Source organism: Taudactylus pleione, unplaced genomic scaffold (genome assembly GCF_031769625.1).
Source record: "Taudactylus pleione unplaced genomic scaffold, aTauple2 ptg000304l, whole genome shotgun sequence".
Classification (NCBI taxonomy): Eukaryota; Metazoa; Chordata; class Amphibia; order Anura; family Myobatrachidae; genus Taudactylus; species Taudactylus pleione.
Window position 1 is genome coordinate 411,924 of NW_028284705.1, and position 21,676 is coordinate 433,599.

The following is a 21,676-nucleotide window of genomic DNA, read 5'->3' on the forward strand; positions in this document are numbered from 1 at the left end:
GGGTAGCTTGCAAGCTATTGGCTGCAGTACTGCCGTGTCAGCTAGGGGGGTAGCTCGCCTATCTGCAGTACTGCTGAGTCAGCTAGGATGGTAGCTCGCCTGGCTGCAGTACTGCTGAGTCAGCTAGGATGGTAGCTCGCCTAGCTGCAGTACTGCTGAGTCAGCTAGGATGGTAGCTCGCCTAGCTGCAGTACTGCTGAGTCAGCTAGGATGGTAGCTCGCCTAGGAGGGTAGCTCGCCTAGCTGCAGTACTGCTGAGTCACCTAGGAGGGTAGCTCGCCTAGCTGCAGTACTGCTGAGTCACCTAGGAGGGTAGCTCGCCTAGCTGCAGTACTGCTGAGTCAGCTAGGAGGGTAGCTCGCCTAGCTGCAGTACTGCTGAGTCAACTAGGAGGGTAGCTCGCCTAGCTGCAGTACTGCTGAGTCAGCTAGGAGGGTAGCTCGCCTAGCTGCAGTACTGCTGAGTCACCTAGGAGGGTAGCTCGCCTAGCTGCAGTACTGCTGAGTCAGCTAGGAGGGTAGCTCGCCTAGCTGCAGTACTGCTGAGTCAGCTGGGAGGGTAGCTTGCAAGCAATTGGCTGCAGTACTGCCGTCTCAGCTAGGAGGGTAGCTTGTCTAGCTGCAGTACCACCGTGTCAGCTAGGAGGGTAGCTCGCCTAGCTGCAGTACCACCGTGACAGCTAGGAGGGTAGCTCGCCTAGCTGCAGTACTGCCGAGTCAGCTAGGAGGGTAGCTCGCCTAGCTGCAGTACTGCTGAGTCAGCTAGGAGGGTAGCTTGCAAGCTATTGGCTGCAGTACTGCCGTGTCAGCTAGGAGGGTAGCTTGCAAGCTATTGGCTGCAGTTCTGCCGTGTCAGCTAGGAGGGTAGCTTGTCTAGCTGCAGTACCACCGTGTCAGCTAGGAGGGTAGCTCGCCTAGCTGCAGTACCACCGTGTCAGCTAGGAGGGTAGCTTGCCTATCTGCAGTACTGCCGAGTCAGCTAGGAGGGTAGTTCGCCTAGCTGCTGTACCGCCTTCTCAGCTAGGAGGGTAGCTCGCCTATCTGCAGTACTGCCGTGTCAGCTAGGAGGGTAGCTCGCCTAGCTGCAGTACTGCAGAGTCAGCTAGGAGGGTAACTCGCCTAGCTGCAGTACTGCTGAGTCAGCTAGGATGGTAGCTCGCCTAGCTGCAGTACTGCCGTGTCAGCTAGGATGGTAGCTCGCCTAGCTGCAGTACTGCTGAGTCAGCTAGGAGGGTAGCTCGCATAGCTGCAGTACTGCTGAGTCACCAAGGAGGGTAGTTCGCCTAGCTGCAGTACTGCTGAGTCAGCTAGGACGGTAGCTCGCTTAGCTGCAGTACTGCTGAGTCAGCTAGGAGGGTAGCTTGCAAGCTATTGGCTGCAGTACTGCCGTGTCAGCTAGGAGGGGAGCTTGCCTAGCTGCAGTACTGCTGAGTCACCTAGGAGGGTAGCTCGCCTAGCTGCAGTACTGCTGAGTCAGCTAGGAGGGTAGCTCGCCCAGCTGCAGTACTGCTGAGTCAGCTAGGAGGGTAGCTTGCAAGCTATTGGCTGCAGTACTGCCGTGTCAGCAAGGAGGGTAGTTTGTCTAGCTGCAGTACCACCGTGTCAGCTAGGAGGGTAGCTCGCCTAGCTGCAGTACCACCGTGTCAGCTAGGAGGGTAGCTCGCCTAGCTGCAGTACTGCCGAGTCAGCTAGGAGGGTAGCTCGCCTAGCTGCAGTACTGCAGAGTCAGCTAGGGTGGTAGCTCGCCTAGCTGCAGTACTGCTGAGTCAGCTAGGATGGTAGCTCGCCTAGCTGCAGTACTGCTGAGTCAGCTAGGAGGGTAGCTTGCAAGCTATTGGCTGCAGTACTGCCATGTCAGCTAGGAGGGTAGCTTGCCTATCTGCAGTACTGCCGAGTCAGCTAGGAGGGTAGCTCGCCTAGCTGCAGTACTGCAGAGTCAGCTAGGAGGGTAGCTCGCCTAGCTGCAGTACTGCAGAGTCACCTAGGAGGGTAGCTCGCCTAGCTGCAGTACTGCTGAGTCAGCTAGGATGGTAGCTCACCTAGCTGCAGTACTGCTGAGTCAGCTAGGAGGTTAGCTTGCAAGCTATTGGCTGCAGTACTGCTGTGTCAGCTAGGAGGGTAGCTCGCCTATCTGCAGTACTGCCGAGTCAGCTAGGAGGGTAGCTCGCCTAGCTGCAGTACTGCAGATTCAGCTAGGAGGGTAGCTCGCCTAGCTGCAGTACTGCTGAGTCAGCTAGGATGGTATCTCGCCTAGCTGCAGTACTGCTGAGTCAGCTAGGAGGGTAGCTTGCAAGCTATTGGCTGCAGTACTGCCGTGTCAGCTAGGAGGGTAGCTTGCAAGCTATTGGCTGCAGTTCTGCCGTGTCAGCTAGGAGGGTAGCTTGTCTAGCTGCAGTACCACCGTGTCAGCTAGGAGGGTAGCTCGCCTATCTGCAGTACTGCCGAGTCAGCTAGGAGGGTAGTTCGCCTAGCTGCTGTACCGCCTTCTCAGCTAGGAGGGTAGCTCGCCTATCTGCAGTACTGCCGTGTCAGCTAGGAGGGTAGCTCGCCTAGCTGCAGTACTGCAGAGTCAGCTAAGAGGGTAGCTCGCCTAGCTGCAGTACTGCTGAGTCAGCTAGGATGGTAGCTCGCCTAGCTGCAGTACTGCCGTGTCAGCTAGGATGGTAGCTCGCCTAGCTGCAGTACTGCTGAGTCAGCTAGGAGGGTAGCTCGCATAGCTGCAGTACTGCTGAGTCACCAAGGAGGGTAGTTCGCCTAGCTGCAGTACTGCTGAGTCAGCTAGGACGGTAGCTCGCTTAGCTGCAGTACTGCTGAGTCAGCTAGGAGGGTAGCTTGCAAGCTATTGGCTGCAGTACTGCCGTGTCAGCTAGGAGGGGAGCTTGCCTAGCTGCAGTACTGCTGAGTCACCTAGGAGGGTAGCTCGCCTAGCTGCAGTACTGCTGAGTCAGCTAGGAGGGTAGCTCGCCCAGCTGCAGTACTGCTGAGTCAGCTAGGAGGGTAGCTTGCAAGCTATTGGCTGCAGTACTGCCGTGTCAGCTAGGAGGGGAGCTTGCCTAGCTGCAGTACTGCTGAGTCACCTAGGAGGGTAGCTCGCCTAGCTGCAGTACTGCTGAGTCAGCTAGGAGGGTAGCTCGCCCAGCTGCAGTACTGCTGAGTCAGCTAGGAGGGTAGCTTGCAAGCTATTGGCTGCAGTACTGCCGTGTCAGCAAGGAGGGTAGTTTGTCTAGCTGCAGTACCACCGTGTCAGCTAGGAGGGTAGCTCGCCTAGCTGCAGTACCACCGTGTCAGCTAGGAGGGTAGCTCGCCTAGCTGCAGTACTGCCGAGTCAGCTAGGAGGGTAGCTCGCCTAGCTGCAGTACTGCAGAGTCAGCTAGGGTGGTAGCTCGCCTAGCTGCAGTACTGCTGAGTCAGCTAGGATGGTAGCTCGCCTAGCTGCAGTACTGCTGAGTCAGCTAGGAGGGTAGCTTGCAAGCTATTGGCTGCAGTACTGCCATGTCAGCTAGGAGGGTAGCTTGCCTATCTGCAGTACTGCCGAGTCAGCTAGGAGGGTAGCTCGCCTAGCTGCAGTACTGCAGAGTCAGCTAGGAGGGTAGCTCGCCTAGCTGCAGTACTGCAGAGTCACCTAGGAGGGTAGCTCGCCTAGCTGCAGTACTGCTGAGTCAGCTAGGATGGTAGCTCACCTAGCTGCAGTACTGCTGAGTCAGCTAGGAGGTTAGCTTGCAAGCTATTGGCTGCAGTACTGCTGTGTCAGCTAGGAGGGTAGCTCGCCTATCTGCAGTACTGCCGAGTCAGCTAGGAGGGTAGCTCGCCTAGCTGCAGTACTGCAGATTCAGCTAGGAGGGTAGCTCGCCTAGCTGCAGTACTGCTGAGTCAGCTAGGATGGTATCTCGCCTAGCTGCAGTACTGCCGAGTCACCTAGGAGGGTAGCTTGCAAGTTATTGGCTGCAGTACTGCCGTGTCAGCTAGGAGGATAGCTCGCCTATCTGCAGTACTGCCGAGTCAGCTAGGAGGGTAGCTCGCCTAGCTGCAGTACTGCTGAGTCACCTAGGAGGGTAGCTCGCCTAGCTGCAGTACTGCCGAGTCAGCTAGGATGGTAGCTCTCCTAGCTGCAGTACTGCTGAGTCAGCTAGGAGGGTAGCTTGCAAGCTATTGGCTGCAGTACTGCCGTGTCAGCTAGGAGGGTAGCTTGTCTAGCTGCAGTACCAGCTTGTCAGCTAGGAGGGTAGCTTGCCTAGCTGCAGTACTGCCGAGTCAGCTAGGAGGGTAGCTCGCCTAGCTGCAGTACTGCCAAGTCAGCTAGGAGGGTAGCTTGCAAGCTATTGGCTGCAGTACTGCCGTGTCAGCTAGGAGGGTAGCTTGTCTAGCTGCAGTACCACCATGTCAGCTAGGAGGGTAGCTCGCCTAGCTGCAGTACTGCTGAGTCAGCTAGGATGGTAGCTCGCAAAGCTGCAGTACTGCCGTGTCAGCTAGGATGGTAGCTCGCCTAGCTGCAGTACTGCTGAGTCAGCTAGGAGGGTAGCTCGCATAGCTGCAGTACTGCTGAGTCACCAAGGAGGGTAGTTCGCCTAGCTGCAGTACTGCTGAGTCAGCTAGGACGGTAGCTCGCCTAGCTGCAGTACTGCTGAGTCAGCTAGGAGGGTAGCTTGCAAGCTATTGGCTGCAGTACTGCCGTGTCAGCTAGGAGGGGAGTTTGCCTAGCTGCAGTACCACCGTGTCAGCTAGGAGGGTAGCTCGCCTAGCTGCAGTACCACCGTGTCAGCTAGGAGGGTAGCTCGCCTAGCTGCAGTACTGCCGAGTCAGCTAGGAGGGTAGCTCGCCTAGCTGCAGTACTGCAGAGTCAGCTAGGGTGGTAGCTCGCCTAGCTGCAGTACTGCTGAGTCAGCTAGGATGGTAGCTCGCCTAGCTGCAGTACTGCTGAGTCAGCTAGGAGGGTAGCTTGCAAGCTATTGGCTGCAGTACTGCCATGTCAGCTAGGAGGGTAGCTTGCCTATCTGCAGTACTGCCGAGTCAGCTAGGAGGGTAGCTCGCCTAGCTGCAGTACTGCAGAGTCAGCTAGGAGGGTAGCTCGCCTAGCTGCAGTACTGCAGAGTCACCTAGGAGGGTAGCTCGCCTAGCTGCAGTACTGCTGAGTCAGCTAGGATGGTAGCTCACCTAGCTGCAGTACTGCTGAGTCAGCTAGGAGGTTAGCTTGCAAGCTATTGGCTGCAGTACTGCTGTGTCAGCTAGGAGGGTAGCTCGCCTATCTGCAGTACTGCCGAGTCAGCTAGGAGGGTAGCTCGCCTAGCTGCAGTACTGCAGATTCAGCTAGGAGGGTAGCTCGCCTAGCTGCAGTACTGCTGAGTCAGCTAGGATGGTATCTCGCCTAGCTGCAGTACTGCCGAGTCAGCTAGGAGGGTAGCTTGCAAGCTATTGGCTGCAGTACTGCCGTGTCAGCTAGGAGGATAGCTCGCCTATCTGCAGTACTGCAGAGTCAGCTAGGAGGGTAGCTCACCTAGCTGCAGTACTGCAGAGTCAGCTAGGAGGGTAGCTCGCCTAGCTGCAGTACTGCTGAGTCACCTAGGAGGGTAGCTCGCCTAGCTGCAGTACTGCCGAGTCAGCTAGGATGGTAGCTCTCCTAGCTGCAGTACTGCTGAGTCAGCTAGGAGGGTAGCTTGCAAGCTATTGGCTGCAGTACTGCCGTGTCAGCTAGGAGGGTAGCTTGTCTAGCTGCAGTACCAGCTTGTCAGCTAGGAGGGTAGCTTGCCTAGCTGCAGTACTGCCGAGTCAGCTAGCAGGGTAGCTCGCCTAGCTGCAGTACTGCCGAGTCAGCTAGGAGGGTAGCTTGCAAGCTATTGGCTGCAGTACTGCCGTGTCAGCTAGGAGGGTAGCTTGTCTAGCTGCAGTACCACCATGTCAGCTAGGAGGGTAGCTCGCCTAGCTGAAGTACCACCGTGTCAGCTAGGAGGGTAGCTCGCCTAGCTGCAGTACTGCCGAGTCAGCTAGGAGGGTAGCTCGCCTAGCTGCAGTACTGCTGAGTCAGCTAGGAGGGTAGCTCGCCTAGCTGCAGTACTGCTTGCAAGCCCATTGGCTGCAGTACTGCCGTGTCAGCTAGGAGGGTAGCTTGTCTAGCTGCAGTACCACCGTCTCACCTAGGAGGGTAGCTTGCCTATCTGCAGTACTGCTGAGTCAGCTAGGAGGGTAGCTCGCCTAGCTGCAGTACTGCAGAGTCAGCTAGGAGGGTAGCTCGCCTAGCTGCAGTACTGCCGTGTCAGCTAGGTGGGTAGCTCGCCTAGCTGCAGTACTGCCGAGTCACCTAGTAGGGTAGCTTGCCTAGCTGCAGTACTGCCGTGTCAGCTAGGAGGGTAGCTCGCCTAGCTGCAGTACTGCCGAGTCAGCTAGGAGGGTAGCTTGCCTAGCTGCAGTACTGCCGTGTCTGCTAGGAGGGTAGCTTGCCTAGCTGCAGTACTGCCGAGTCAGGTAGGAGCCCACTAGGTGGAAGTGACCTCTGATGCATGCTCCCCTGTGGCATTGACGCCGTGGGTTGAGCCACAGGGAAGCGAGTCATGTGATTGCCACGGTGGAGCAGCACAATACGTTATGTATTATATACGTATGTGTTATCTTCTCCCAGTGTTTATGTATTACCTTCTCCCAGTGTTTATGTATTACCTTCTCTCACTGTTTATAAATTACCTTCTCCCAGTGTTTATGTGTTACCTTCTCCCACTGTTTATGTTTTACCGTCTCCCAGTGTTTATGTATTACCTTCTCCCAGAGTTTATGTATTACCTTCTCTCAGTGTTTATGCGTTACCTTCTCCCAGTGTTTATGTATTACCTTCTCTCAGTGTGTATGTATTACCTTCTCCCAGTGTTTACGTGTTACCTTCTCTCACTGTTTATGTATTACCTTCTCCCAGTGTTTATGTATTACCTTCTCTCACTGTTTATAAATTACCTTCTCCCAGTGTTTATGCATTACCTTCTCCCACTGTTTATGTATTACCTTCTCTCAGAATTTATGCGTTACCTTCTCCCAGTGTTTATGTATTACCTTCTCTCACTGTTTATAAATTACCTTCTCCCAGTGTTTATGCATTACCTTCTCCCAGTGTTTATGTATTACCTTCTCTCACTGTTTATAAATTACCTTCTCCCACTGTTTATGCATTACCTTCTCCCACTGTTTATGTATTACCTTCTCCCAGTGTTTATGTGTTACCTTCTCCCAGTGTTTATGTATTACCTTCTCCCAGTGTTTATGTATAACCTTCTCCCAGTGTTTATGTATTACCTTCTACCAGTGTTTATGTATTACCTTCTGTCAGTGTTTATGTATTACCTTCTACCAGTGTTTATGTATTACCTTATCCCAGTGTTTATGTATTACCTTATGTCAGTGTTTATGTATTACCTTCTTCCAGTGTTTATGTATTACCTTCTCCCATTGTTTATGTATTACCTTCTCCCAGTGTTTATGTATTACCGTCTACCAGTGTTTATGTATAACATTCTCCCAGTGTTTATGTATTACCTTATCCCAGTGCTTATGTATTACCTTCTCCTAGTGTTTTATGTGTTACCTTCTCCCAGTGTTTATGTGTTACCTTCTCCCAGTGTTTATGTATTACCTTATCCCAGTGTTTATGTATTACCTTATCCCAGTGTTTATGTATTACCTTATCCAAGTGTTTATGTATTACCTTATCCCAGTGTTTATGTATTACCTTCTACCAGTGTTTATGTATTACCTTCTCCCAGTGTTATGTGTTACCTTCTACCAGTGTTTATGTATTACCTTCTACCAGTGTTTATGTATTACCTTCTACCAGTGTTTATGTATTACCTTATCCCAGTGCTTATGTATTACCTTCTGTCAGTGTTTATGTATAACCTTCTCCCAGTGTTTATGTATTACCTTCTACCAGTGTTTATGTATAACCTTCTCCCAGTGTTTATGTATTACCTTCTCCCAGTGTTTATGTATAACCTTCTACCAGTGTTTATGTATTACCTTATCCCAGTGCTTATGTATTACCTTCTCCCAGTGTTTATGTATTACCTTCTACCAGTGTTTATGTATTACCTTCTGTCAGTGTTTATGTATTACCTTCTCCTAGTGTTTATGTATTACCTTATCCCAGTGTTTATGTATTACCTTATCCCAGTGTTTATGTATAACCATCTCCCAGTGTTTATGTCTTACCTTCTCCCAGTGCTTATGTGTTACCTTCTCACACTGTTTATGTATTACCTTCTCCCAGTGTTTCTGTATTATCTTCTCTCAGTGATTATGTATTACCTTCTCCCAGTGTTTATGTATTACCTTCCCCCTGAATTTATGTGTTACCACCTCCCGGTGTTTATCACTCACCTTCTCCCAGTGTTTATGTATTACCTTATCCAGGTGTTTATGTGTTACCTTCTCCCAGTGTTTATGTGTTACCTTCTCCCACTGTTTATGAATTACCTTCTCCCAGTGTTTATGTATTACCTTCTCCCAGTGTTTCTGTATTATCTTCTCTCAGTGTTTATGTGTTACCTTCTCCCAGTGTTTATGTATTACCTTAACCCAGTGTTTATGTATTACCTTCTCCCAGTGTTTATGTATTACCTTCTCCCAGTGTTTATGTATTACCTTCTACCAGTGCTTATGTGTTACCTTCTCACACTGTTTATGTATTACCTTACCCCAGTGTTTATGTGTTACCTGCTCCCAGTGTTTTATGTGTTACCTTCTCCCAGTGTTTATGTATTACCTTCCCCCTGAATTTATGTGTTACCACCTCCCGGTGTTTATCACTCACCTTCTCCCAGTGTTTATGTATTACCTTATCCAGGTGTTTATGTGTTACCTTCTCCCAGTGTTTATGTATTACCTTAACCCAGTGTTTATGTGTTACCTTCTACCAGTGTTTATGTATTACCTTATCCCAGTGTTTATGTATTACCTTCTACCAGTGTTTATGTATTACCTTCTACCAGTGTTTATGTATTACCTTAACCCAGTGTTTATGTATTACCTTCTACCAGTGTTTATGTATTACCTTCTCCCAGTGTTTATGTATTACTTTCTACCAGTGTTTATGTATTACCTTCTCCCAGTGATTATGTGTTACCTTTTCCCAGTGTTTGTGTTACCTTCTACCAGTGTTTGTGTTACCTTCTACCAGTGTTTGTGTATTACCTTATCCCAGTGTTTATGTATTACCTTCTGTCAGTGTTTATGTATTACCTTCTGCCAGTGTTTGTGTATTACCTTATCCAGTGTTTATGTATTACCTTCTCCCAGTGTTTATGTGTTACCTTCTCCCAGTGTTTGTGTTACCTTCTACCAGTGTTTATGTATTACCTTATCCCAGTGTTTATATATTACCTACTGTCAGTGTTTATGTATTACCTTCTGCCAGTGTTTCTGTATTACCTTATGTCAGTGTTTATGTATTACCTTCTGCCAGTGTTTCTGTATTACCTTCTCCCAGTGTTTATGTATTACCTTCTCCCGGTGTTTCTGTATTACCTTCTACCAGTGTTTATGTATAACCTTCTCCCAGTGTTTATGTGTTACCTTCTCCCAGTGTTTATGTATTACCTTCTCCCGGTGTTTATGTATTACCTTCTCCCAGTGTTTATGTATTACCTTCTGTCAGTGTTTATGTATTACCTTATCCTAGTGTTTATGTATTACCTTCTCCCGGTGTTTATGTATTATCTTCTCCCAGTGTTTATGTGTTACCTTCTCACACTGTTTATGTATTACCTTCTCCCAGTGTTTATGTATTACCTTCTGTCAGTGTTTATGTATTACCTTATCCTAGTGTTTATCCATTACCTTCTACCAGTGTTTATGTATTACCTTATCCCAGTGTTTATGTATTACCTTCTGTCAGTGTTTATGTATTACCTTCTGCCAGTGTTTGTGTATTACCTTCCCCCAGAAATTATGTGTTACCATCTCCCAGTGTTTACCACTCACCTTCTCCCAGTGTTTATGTATTACCTTCTCCCAGTGTTTATGTATTACCTTCTGTCAGTGTTTATGTACTACCTTCTCCCAGTGTTTATGTGTTACCTTCTCCTAGTGTTTATGTATTACCTTCTCCCAGTGTTTATGTGTTACCTTCTCACACTGTTTATGTATTACCTTCCCCCAGAATTTATGTGTTACCACCTCCCGGTGTTTATCACTCACCTTCTCCCAGTGTTTATGTATTACCTTCTCCCAGTGTTTATGTATTACCTTCTGTCAGTGTTTATATACTACCTTATCCTAGTGTTTAGGTATTACCTTCTGCCAGTGTTTATGTGTTACCTTCTCACACTGTTTATGTATTACCTTCCCCCAGAATTTATGTGTTACCACCTCCCGGTGTTTATCACTCACCTTCTCCCAGTGTTTATGTATTACCTTCCCCCAGAATTTATGTGTTACCACCTCCCGGTGTTTATCACTCACCTTCTCCCAGTGTTTATGTATTACCTTCTCCCAGTGTTTATGTATTACCTTCACCCAGTGTTTATGTATTACCTTCTCCCAGTGTTTATGTATTACCTTCTCCCAGTGTTTATGTATTACCTTCTCCCAGTGTTTATATGTTACCTTCTCCCAGTGTTTATGTGTTACCTTCTCCCAGTGTTTATGTATTACCTTCTCCCAATGTTTACGTGTTACCTTCTCCCAGTGTTTATGTATAACCTTCTCCCAGTGTTTATGTATTACCTTCTCCCACTGTTTATGTATTACTTTCTTCCAGTCTTTATGTGTTACCTGCTCCCAGTGTTTTATGTGTTACCTTCTCCCACTGTTTATGTATTACCTTCTCCCAGTGTTTATGTTTTACCTTCTCAGACTGTTTATGTATTACCTTCTCCCAGTGTTTATGTATTACCCTCTCCCAGTGTTTATGTATTACCTTCTGTCAGTGTTTATGTATTACCTTATGCTAGTGTTTATGTATTACCTTCTCCCAGTGTTTATGTATTACCGTCTCCCAGTGTTTATGTATTACCTTATCCCAGGGTTTTATGTGTTACCTTCTCCCAGTGTTTATGTATTACCTTCTCCCAGTGTTTTATGTATTACCTTCTCCCAGTGTTTATGTATTACCTTCTCCCAGTGTTTATGTATTACCTTCTCCCAGTGTTTATGTATTACCTTCTCCCAGATGGGTGCTGCAATAGTAAGGAACCCTTACTGACCCCAGTATATTTCAGCCTAGCTTGTGACCGTCACTACCAGATCCTCCATCTGAATTTCAGAACGTTTGGTATCGTCTGTGCAGAGATCAGGATGGTACCTGAATGATCTCTTGGCATCTGAGCTTTGCCTTCAGCTGCTCCTCCAGGCGGGTGTAACGCTCGCTCCACTGCTTGTTCAGGCTGTTCCACGTGGCATAGAGCTGCAGGGAGAAGAAGTTATTTTCCCATTATCTGAGAGGAAATGCGGGTGCGTACTTACAGTATGTCTGACCAATAATGCCCCAGGGTGCAGAGTGATGCAGGACTCAGTGTAAGGGTGCGCGTGCACCAGAGTGCTTTCATCTCTTAGGGATAAATTCTCATATTAAGCGGCAGGTTTGGATTTCCAATGAGAAACAAGAATAGAATAGAGCACCGTCAATGTTTTAGTAGAACATGAAAAGAATAGAATAAAATACAAACCCTGTATTTATCAGGAAGCCATTATAAAAACCTGCCCACAAAAATGGCTGGGCACAGACAGGCGTGATTGCTGAGACAGCAGCTACACTAACTGACTGGGCACAGACAGGCGTGATTACTGAGACAGGAGCTACACTAACTGACTGGGCTCAGACAGGCGTGATTGCTGAGACAGCAGCTACACTAACTGACTAGGCACAGACAGTCGTGATTGCGGAGACAGCAGCTACACTAACTGACTAGGCACAGACAGTCGTGATTGCGGAGACAGCAGCTACACTAACTGACTGGGCTCAGACAGGCGTGATTGCTGAGACAGGAGCTACACTAACTGACTGGGCTCAGACAGGCGTGATTGCTGAGACAGCAGCTACACTAACTGACTGGGCTCAGACAGGCGTGATTGCTGAGACAGCAGCTACACTAACTGACTGGGCTCAGACAGGCGTGATTGCTGAGACAGGAGCTACACTAACTGACTGGGCTCAGACAGGCGTGATTGCTGAGACAGCAGCTACACTAACTTACTGGGCTCAGACAGGCGTGATTGCCGAGACAGCAGCTACACTAACTGACTAGGCTCAGACAGGCGTGATTGCTGAGATAGCAGCTACACTAACTGACTGGGCTCAGACAGGCGTGATTGCTGAGACAGCCGCTACACTAACTGACTGGGCTCAGACAGGTGCGATTGCCGAGACAGCCGCTACACTAACTGACTGGGCTCAGACAGGCGTGATTGCTGAGACAGCAGCTACACTAACTGACTGGGCTCAGACAGGCGTGATTGCCGAGACAGCCGCTACACTAACTGACTAGGCTCAGACAGGCGTGATTGCTGAGATAGCAGCTACACTAACTGACTGGGCTCAGACAGGCGTGATTGCTGAGACAGCAGCTACACTAACTGACTGGGCTCATACAGGTGCGATTGCCGAGACAGCCGCTACACTAACTGACTGGGCTCAGACAGGTGTGATTGCTGAGACAGCAGCTACACTAACTGACTGGGCTCAGACAGGCGCAATTGCAGAGACAGCAGCTACACTAACTGACTGGGCTCAGACAGGCGTGATTGCTGAGACAGCAGCTACACTAACTGACTGGGCTCAGACAGGTGCGATTGCTGAGACAGCAGCTACACTAACTGACTGGGCTCAGACAGGTGCGATTGCCGAGACAGCTGCTACACTAACTGACTAGGCTCAGACAGGCGTGATTGCCGAGACAGCAGCTACACTAACTGACTAGGCTCAGACAGGCGTGATTGCTGAGATAGCAGCTACACTAACTGACTGGGCTCAGACAGGCGTGATTGCCGAGACAGCAGCTACACTAACTGACTGGGCTCAGACAGGCGTGATTGCTGAGTCAGCCGCTACACTAACTGACTGGGCTCAGACAGGCGTGATTGCCGAGACAGCCGCTACACTAACTGACTGGGCTCAGACAGGCGTGATTGCTGAGTCAGCAGCTACACTAACTGACTGGGCTCAGACAGGCGTGATTGCTGAGTCAGCAGCTACACTAACTGACTGGGCTCAGACAGGCGTGATTGCCGAGACAGCAGCTACACTAACTGACTAGGCTCAGGCAGGCGTGATTGCTGAGATAGCAGCTACACTAACTGACTGGGCTCAGACAGGCGTGATTGCCGAGACAGCAGCTACACTAACTGACTGGGCTCAGACAGGCGTGATTGATGAGTTAGCAGCTACACTAACTGACTGGGCTCAGACAGGCGTGATTGCCGAGACAGCAGCTACACTAACTGACTAGGCTCAGACAGGCGTGATTGCTGAGATAGCAGCTACACTAACTGACTGGGCTCAGACAGGCGCGATTGCTGAGACAGTAGCTACACTAACTGACTGGGATCAGACAGTCGTGATTGCTGAGACAGCAGCTACACTAACTGACCGGGCTCAGACAGGCGTGACTGCTGAGACAGCAGCTACACTAACTGACTGGGCTCAGACAGGCGTGAGACAGTAGCTACACTAACTGACTGGGCTCAGACAGGCGTGAGACAGCAGCTACACTAACTGACTGGGATCACACAGGCGTGACTGCTGAGACAGCAGCTACACTAACTGACTGGGCTCAGACAGGTGCGATTGCCGAGACAGCTGCTACACTAACTGACTAGGCTCAGACAGGCGTGATTGCCGAGACAGCAGCTACACTAACTGACTGGGCTCAGACAGGCGTGATTGCTGAGATAGCAGCTACACTAACTGACTGGGCTCAGACAGGCGTGATTGCCGAGACAGCAGCTACACTAACTGACTGGGCTCAGACAGGCGTGATTGCTGAGTCAGCCGCTACACTAACTGACTGGGCTCAGACAGGCGTGATTGCCGAGACAGCCGCTACACTAACTGACTGGGCTCAGACAGGCGTGATTGCCGAGACAGCAGCTACACTAACTGACTGGGCTCAGACAGGCGTGATTGCTGAGTCAGCAGCTACACTAACTGACTGGGCTCAGACAGGCGTGATTGCTGAGTCAGCAGCTACACTAACTGACTGGGCTCAGACAGGCGTGATTGCCGAGACAGCAGCTACACTAACTGACTAGGCTCAGACAGGCGTGATTGCCGAGACAGCAGCTACACTAACTGACTGGGCTCAGACAGGCGTGATTGCTGAGACAGCAGCTACACTAACTGACTGGGCTCAGACAGGCGTGATTGCCGAGACAGCAGCTACACTAACTGACTAGGCTCAGACAGGCGTGATTGCTGAGATAGCAGCTACACTAACTGACTGGGCTCAGACAGGCGCGATTGCTGAGACAGTAGCTACACTAACTGACTGGGATCAGACAGTCGTGATTGCTGAGACAGCAGCTACACTAACTGACCGGGCTCAGACAGGCGTGACTGCTGAGACAGCAGCTACACTAACTGACTGGGCTCAGACAGGCGTGAGACAGTAGCTACACTAACTGACTGGGCTCAGACAGGCGTGAGACAGCAGCTACACTAACTGACTGGGATCACACAGGCGTGACTGCTGAGACAGCAGCTACACTAACTGACTGGGCTCAGACAGGCGCGATTGCTGAGATAGCAGCTACACTAACTGACTGGGATCAGACAGGCGCGAGACAGCAGCTACACTAACTGACTGGGATCAGACAGTCGTGATTGCTGAGACAGCAGCTACACTAACTGACTGGGATCAGACAGTCGTGATTGCTGAGACAGCAGCTACACTAACTGAGTGGGCTCAGACAGGCGCGATTGCTGAGACAGCAGCTACACTAACTGACCGGGCTCAGACAGGCGTGATTGCTGAGACAGCAGCTACACTAACTGACTAGGCACAGACAGGCGTGATTGCTGAGACAGCAGCTACACTAACTGACTGGGCTCAGACAAGCGCGATTGCTGAGACAGCAGCTACACTAACTGACTGGGCTCAGACAGGCGCGATTGCTGAGACAGTAGCTACACTAACTGACTGGGATCAGACAGTCGTGATTGCTGAGACAGCAGCTACACTAACTGAGTGGGCTCAGACAGGCGTGATTGCTGAGACAGCAGCTACACTAACTGACTGACTGGGCTCAGACAGGCGCGATTGCTGAGACAGCAGCTACACTAACTGACTGGGCTCAGACAGGCGTGACTGCTGAGACAGCAGCTACACTAACTGACTGGGCTCAGACAGGCGTGACTGCTGAGACAGCCGCTACACTAACTGACTGGGCTCAGACAGGCGTGATTGCTGAGACAGTAGCTACACTAACTGACTGGGCTCAGACAGGCGCGATTGCTGAGACAGTAGCTACACTAACTGATTATGCCAGTTAAGATTGATAGACAGGGATATCGTTCAATTGGGCTACAGAGGACTAAAACTACAGAAAAATACAGAAATACAGAAAAACAAACATGAAATATAAAACATAAAAAAATAAAACACAATCACACCACACACACACAGACACGCACACATACATACATACATACATACACACACAACACCACAGAAGGGACGTGCACACATACATATAAACACACACACCACATACATACATACTGTACATACATGCGCACACATACATACATACACACAGCACACAGAGACGCGTACACATACATATAAACACACACACCACACAGAGATGCGCACACATACATATAAACACACACACCACACACAGACGTGCACACATACATACTGTACATACATACACGCAGACGCGCACACATACATACACACCACACAGAGACGCTCACACATACATATATACACACACACCACACAGACGCGCACACATACATATATACACACACACCACACAGAGACGCGCACACATATATATAATATATATATAACACATACATACTACACATACATACACGCAGACGCGCACACATACATACACACCACACAGAGACGCGCACACATACATATAAACACACACCACACAGAGACACGCACACATACATATAAACACACACACCACACAGAGACGCGCACACATACATATATACACACACACCACACAGAGACACGCACATATACATATAAACACACACCACACACAGACACGCACACATACATATAAACACACACCACACAGAGACACGCACACATCCATATATACACACACACCACACAGAGACGCGCACACATACATATATACACACACACCACACAGAGACGCGCACACATACATATATTATATACACACACACCACACAGAGACGCACACACATACATATATATACACACACACCACACAGAGACGCGCACACATACATATATACACACACACACCACACAGACGCGCACACATGCATATATACACACACACCACAGAGACGCGCACACATACATATATACACACACAGCACACACAGACGCGCACACATACATATATACGCACACACATACATACAAACACACACACACCACACAGAGACTCACACATACATACATACACGTGACAGACGCGCACACATACATATAAACACACACCACAAAGAGATGCGCAAACATACATATAAGCACACACAGCACACAGAGACGCGCACACATACATATAAACACACACACACACCACACAGAGACGCGCACACATTAATATAAACACATCACACAGAGACGCGCACACATACATATAAACACATCACACAGAGATGTGCACACATACATATAAACACACACACCACACAGAGACGCGCACACATACATATAAACACACACACCACACACAGACGCGCACACATACATATAAGCACACACACACAGACACCACACAGAGCACACACATACATACACACACACCACACAGAGAAGCACACACATACATACACACACACCACAGAAACGCGCACACATACATACATACACACACACCACACAGAGAAGCGCACACATACATACACACACACAGCACATACATACACACACCACACAGAGACGCGCACACATACACCACACATACATATAAACACACACACACCTCCCTTTAGATCTTTCTCCTGCAACCTTCTACGCTTCTGACGCTCTCTAATAAGGGCCCATGTGTTGGGGCAGCGGGGGCTCAGTGATGACATGCCATGCTCACCTCGTCCAGGCTCTTTGTCACATCTGGCTTGTCCATATCTCCACACGATGACATGAGCTCCACCCCGACAGACCCCAGCGTGTCCAGCTCACTCTGCAAATTGTCAATGTCCTCCCGCAGAGCCTGGGAACAGAGAGTCAGCATTTACTATATAGCGACAATCAGAGCCGGCAGCTGCCAATACCTCACTGGTCCTCATTTATTTATACATAGGAGGAAGTGATCCGTTTCCATTGCTTAATGTTTATTATAGTGACTTAGGGGCTGATTCTGCCCTGGACGCATCTCTCTTCAAGGACGCAAACGGGATACAGCGCATGAGCAAAAGTTTACGCATTTTTACAGTATCTCCAGACAGACGGATCTTGGCCGGATCTCACTCTGGGGCAGATGTACTAAGCTCTGGAAAATGATAAATTAGAGAGTGATAAACTGCCAACCACTCAGTTCCTAACACAGCCTGTAACATAGCAACACTCTGGTGCTGTAACATGACAGTTAGGAGCTGAGTGGTTGGTAGTTTATCACTTTCCAATAAATCACTTTCCAGAGCTTAGTACATCTCCCCCTTTCTGTAAAATGTGCGTTTCGGAGCGAGAACTGGGCCGTTACAATGCAATAGCATGGAACTGTTCTGTCTTGTGGTCACGGGAGTGTCATGGGCATGTCATGAGAGTGTCATGGGAGTGCCTAGGGTGTGTCATGGGAGTGCCTAGGGTGTGTCATGAGAGTGTCATGGGTGTGTCATGGGAGTGCCTTGGGTGTGTCATGGGAGTGCCTTGGGTGTGTCATGGGAGTGCCTTGGGTGTGTCATGGGAGTGCCTTGGGTGTGTCATGGGGGGGTGCAGTCAGGAAGCCGACGCTCGAAATGCCGACCGCCGGATTCCCGACTGTCTAATCCCGGCAGGGGTCTAATGATAGGTGTCGAAATCCCAACGCCTATCATTACCCCTACGCTGGGAGCCCGACGCCCGGCATACCGAATGAAGGTAAGTCGGGCGGTGGGTGCAGACAGCAGCGGGGGGGTGGCGGAGGGTTAAATTAGGGGCTCCCGGGTCGACTTAGGGTTAGGCACCCCCCCAGGAGGGTTATGGTTAGGCTAGGGTAGGAGGAGGGGATAGGCACCCTGGGGGGAGGTTAGGGTTAGGCACCCCCCAGGAGGGTTATGGTTAGGCTAGGGTAGGAGGAGGGGTTAGGCACCCTGGGGGGAGGTTATGGTTAGACGCCCCCCTGGGAGGGTTAGGTCTAGGCTAGGGTAGGAGGAGGGGTTAGGCACCCTGGGGGGAGGTTAGGGTTAGGCACCCCCCTGAGAGGGTTAGGTCTAGGCTAGGGTAGGAGGAGGGGTTAGGCACCCCGGGGGAGGTTAGGGTTAGGCACCCCCTGGGAGGGTTAGGTCTAGGCTGCGGGAAAGGAGGGGTTAGGTGTAGGCACTCATAGGGGGGGTTAGGGCTAGGCACTTACAGGGGGGGTTAGGGTTAGGCACTTACAGGGGGGGGTTAGGCACCCCTAAGGGAGGGTTAGGGATAGTAGTAAAAATACTCACCTGTTGGGATCTTCTGTAGCCGGTCTCCTGGCAACCGGATTTCATACCAATCCCATCATGAGAGTGCCTTGGGTGTGTCTTGGGAGTGTAATGGCGTGTCATGGGAGTGCCTTGGGTGTGTCATGGGAGTGTAATGGCGTGTCATGGGAGTGCCTTTGGTGTGTCATGGGAGTGCCTTGGGTGTGTCATGGGAGTGCCTTGGGTGTGTCATGGGAGTGCCTTTGGTGTGTCATGGGAGTGCCTTTGGTGTGTCATGGGAGTGCCTTGGGTGTGTCATGGGAGTGCCTTGGGTGTGTCATGGGAGTGTAATGGCGTGTCATGGGAGTGCCTTGAGTGTGTCATGGGAGTGCCTTTGGTGTGTCATGGGAGTGCCTTGGGTGTGTCATGGGAGTGTAATGGCGTGTCATGGGAGTGCCTTGAGTGTTGTTGATGTTAAATAAAAATGGAGTCAGTATTGCCTGAAATAAAGGAATTATTAAAGGTTTTATATTAATATATGTGTTTGTAGCTTTTACAGTGATGCAGATGGATATGGGTTAAAATGTCTCTTATAATCAGAAAATAAGTCAGAAAACTGTCTTTTACTGTGGACTACGTGATATGTGAAGTTGGACGCCTGTCAGACAGTGGCGTGATACATTTGAGCCTATTTTCATGTTTGCTTGAAGAGATAACCCCAACCTTTCGAGAAGATTTAATCTAAGATGTCATGATGACCAGAGCATAAGATGTCAAAAGATCACAGACTCTTCATCTGATATTAATTACTCATTCACTAAGAAACCCAACCCCGTTACATGCATTATTGTATATTGTCACAACCCTTTCCCTATGCATTAACCAATCATATATCTTGATTGTAATATATATGTAAACACCCTCTTGTTAATGATTTTGTAATTTATGCCACTGGTGTGTATATAATCCCTTATTTACTGGTACATTGCCAGAGGGATCTGACTGATACTCCATGTGTTAACCCCTCCACGTAACTCTGCACAGAATAGTGGAGGTATTGCTTTAATAAAACCTATATCTGCTTTATCACAAACTGACGTTCTAAGAATTCTTAGTTATCAGTGTGTCATGGGAGTGCCTTGGTTGTGTCATGGGAGTGTAATGGGAGTGTCATGGGAGTGCCTTGGGTGTGTCATGGGAGTGTAATGGGAGTATCATGGGAGTATCATGGGAGTGCCTTGGTTGTGTCATGGGAGTGTAATGGGACTGTCATGGGAGTGCCTTGGGTATGTCATGGGAGTGTCTTGGGTGTGTCATGGGAGTGCCTTGGGCATGTAATGGGCGCGTAATGGGAGTGCCTTGGGCGTGTCATGGAAGTGTAATGGGCTTGTTATGGGTGCGTCATGGGAGTGCCTTGGGTGTGTCATTGTAGTGTCATGGGAGTGCCTTGAGTGTGTCATGGGAGTGCTTTGGGTGTATCATGGGAGTGCCTTGGTTGTGTCATGGGAGTGTAATGGGAGTGTCATGGGAGTGCCTTGGGTGTGTCATGGGAGTGTAATGGGAGTATCATGGGAGTGCCTTGGTTGTGTCATGGGAGTGTAATGGGACTGTCATGGGAGTGCCTTGGGTATGTCATGGGAGTGTCTTGGGTGTGTCATGGGAGTGCCTTGGGCATGTGATGGGCGCGTAATGGGAGTGCCTTGGGCGTGTCATGGAAGTGTAATGGGCTTGTCATGGGTGCGTCATGGGAGTGCCTTGGGTGTGTCATTGTAGTGTCATGGGAGTGCCTTGAGTGTGTCATGGGAGTGCCTTGGGTGTATCATGGGAGTGCCTTGGGTGTGTTATGGGCGTGTCATGGGTGTGCCTTGGGAGTGTAATGGGCGTGTCATGGGTGTGCCATAGGAGTGCCTTGGGTGTGTCATGGGAGTGCCTTGGGTGTGTCATGGGAGTGTAAGTAATGGGCGTGTCATGGGAGTGCCTTGGGTGTGTCATGGGAGTGCCTTGGGTGTGTCATGGGAGTGTAATGGGTGTGCCATAGGTGTGTCATGGTCGTGCCATGGGCGTGCTGGGGGTCAGTGCTATTCTGAGGTGAGCATATGGAGGAGGTAGCCTGTGTCTGATGGATATCCTGCACACAGCATGGGGCTGGTACACATGAAGACAGTAATGGTGACGATTGCGGCTATGACGGAAACACAGCGGGCTTAGAAGCAGCTTACTGATTGAAGCCGCGCAGATCCTCACATTAGCCCTACGGAAACTCACATTAGCATAAGGTAGTAAATTTGATTTCCGCCATATTGCAACACAGGAGTTTTGCATCGACGGGATGTACTAAGGCCCTGATTCAGAGCCGGACACTCTTTCAGAGCGCTCACTCTGAATCAGGGCGGCATTTTTTTTATGTGGTAGCCTCCTGGCCGCTCGCTAAGCTGTGGGTGACAACCCACAGCTTTTGCGAGAGGGCAGGTGATGGTCGCGACCATCGGGCTTGCGACGAGACACTTGTGGTAGGGTCTCGTCCACCGCAAGCCCCAGTGAGCTTCCAGCTCTAATAGAGCCGGAAGCTCACTACTGAGGCCGCCCCCAAACGGCAGGTGTTCCTTCGGGAACGCCTCCGTTTGGCCAGCCACCTCCCCTGCCCGCCTCCAAAACGGGGCGAGCTGTCAATCAAAATCAACAGCCGCCTCCTTTTGGTGCGAGACCCGTAGCGACGGAGCGCCCGTCGCTGGACAGGTCTCGCGCATGCGCAGTGAGGGACCATCGACCCACTTGCGAGCGCTATGCGCTCGCGAGCGGGTCTGAATCAGGCCCTATGGCGAAAGTGCAGTAACACCCCCGAAAATTTAATTTTCGGGGTTTTTTATCACATTCCCCATATGTACAAAGCATAACGCCACCTTCAGCTGGCGTAACCCTATAGAAGCGGGATGTACATCATGTCTGTCTT

At 50.0% G+C, this 21,676-nt stretch overlaps 1 protein-coding gene across 1 annotated transcript in view; it reads right to left on the reverse strand.

Annotated features, from left to right (window-relative positions):
* Positions 1-21,676, reverse strand: part of LOC148511581 (microtubule-actin cross-linking factor 1, isoforms 6/7-like) — a 255,456-nt gene that overhangs the window by 139,721 nt on the left and 94,059 nt on the right. Inside the window, exons 15-16 of the mRNA XM_088442060.1 lie at positions 17,226-17,348; positions 11,275-11,376 (exon numbers count right to left, since the gene is read on the reverse strand). Of these exons, the coding sequence (XP_088298186.1) occupies positions 11,275-11,376; positions 17,226-17,348 (225 nt within the window). The remainder of the gene's footprint in view (positions 1-11,274; positions 11,377-17,225; positions 17,349-21,676) is intronic.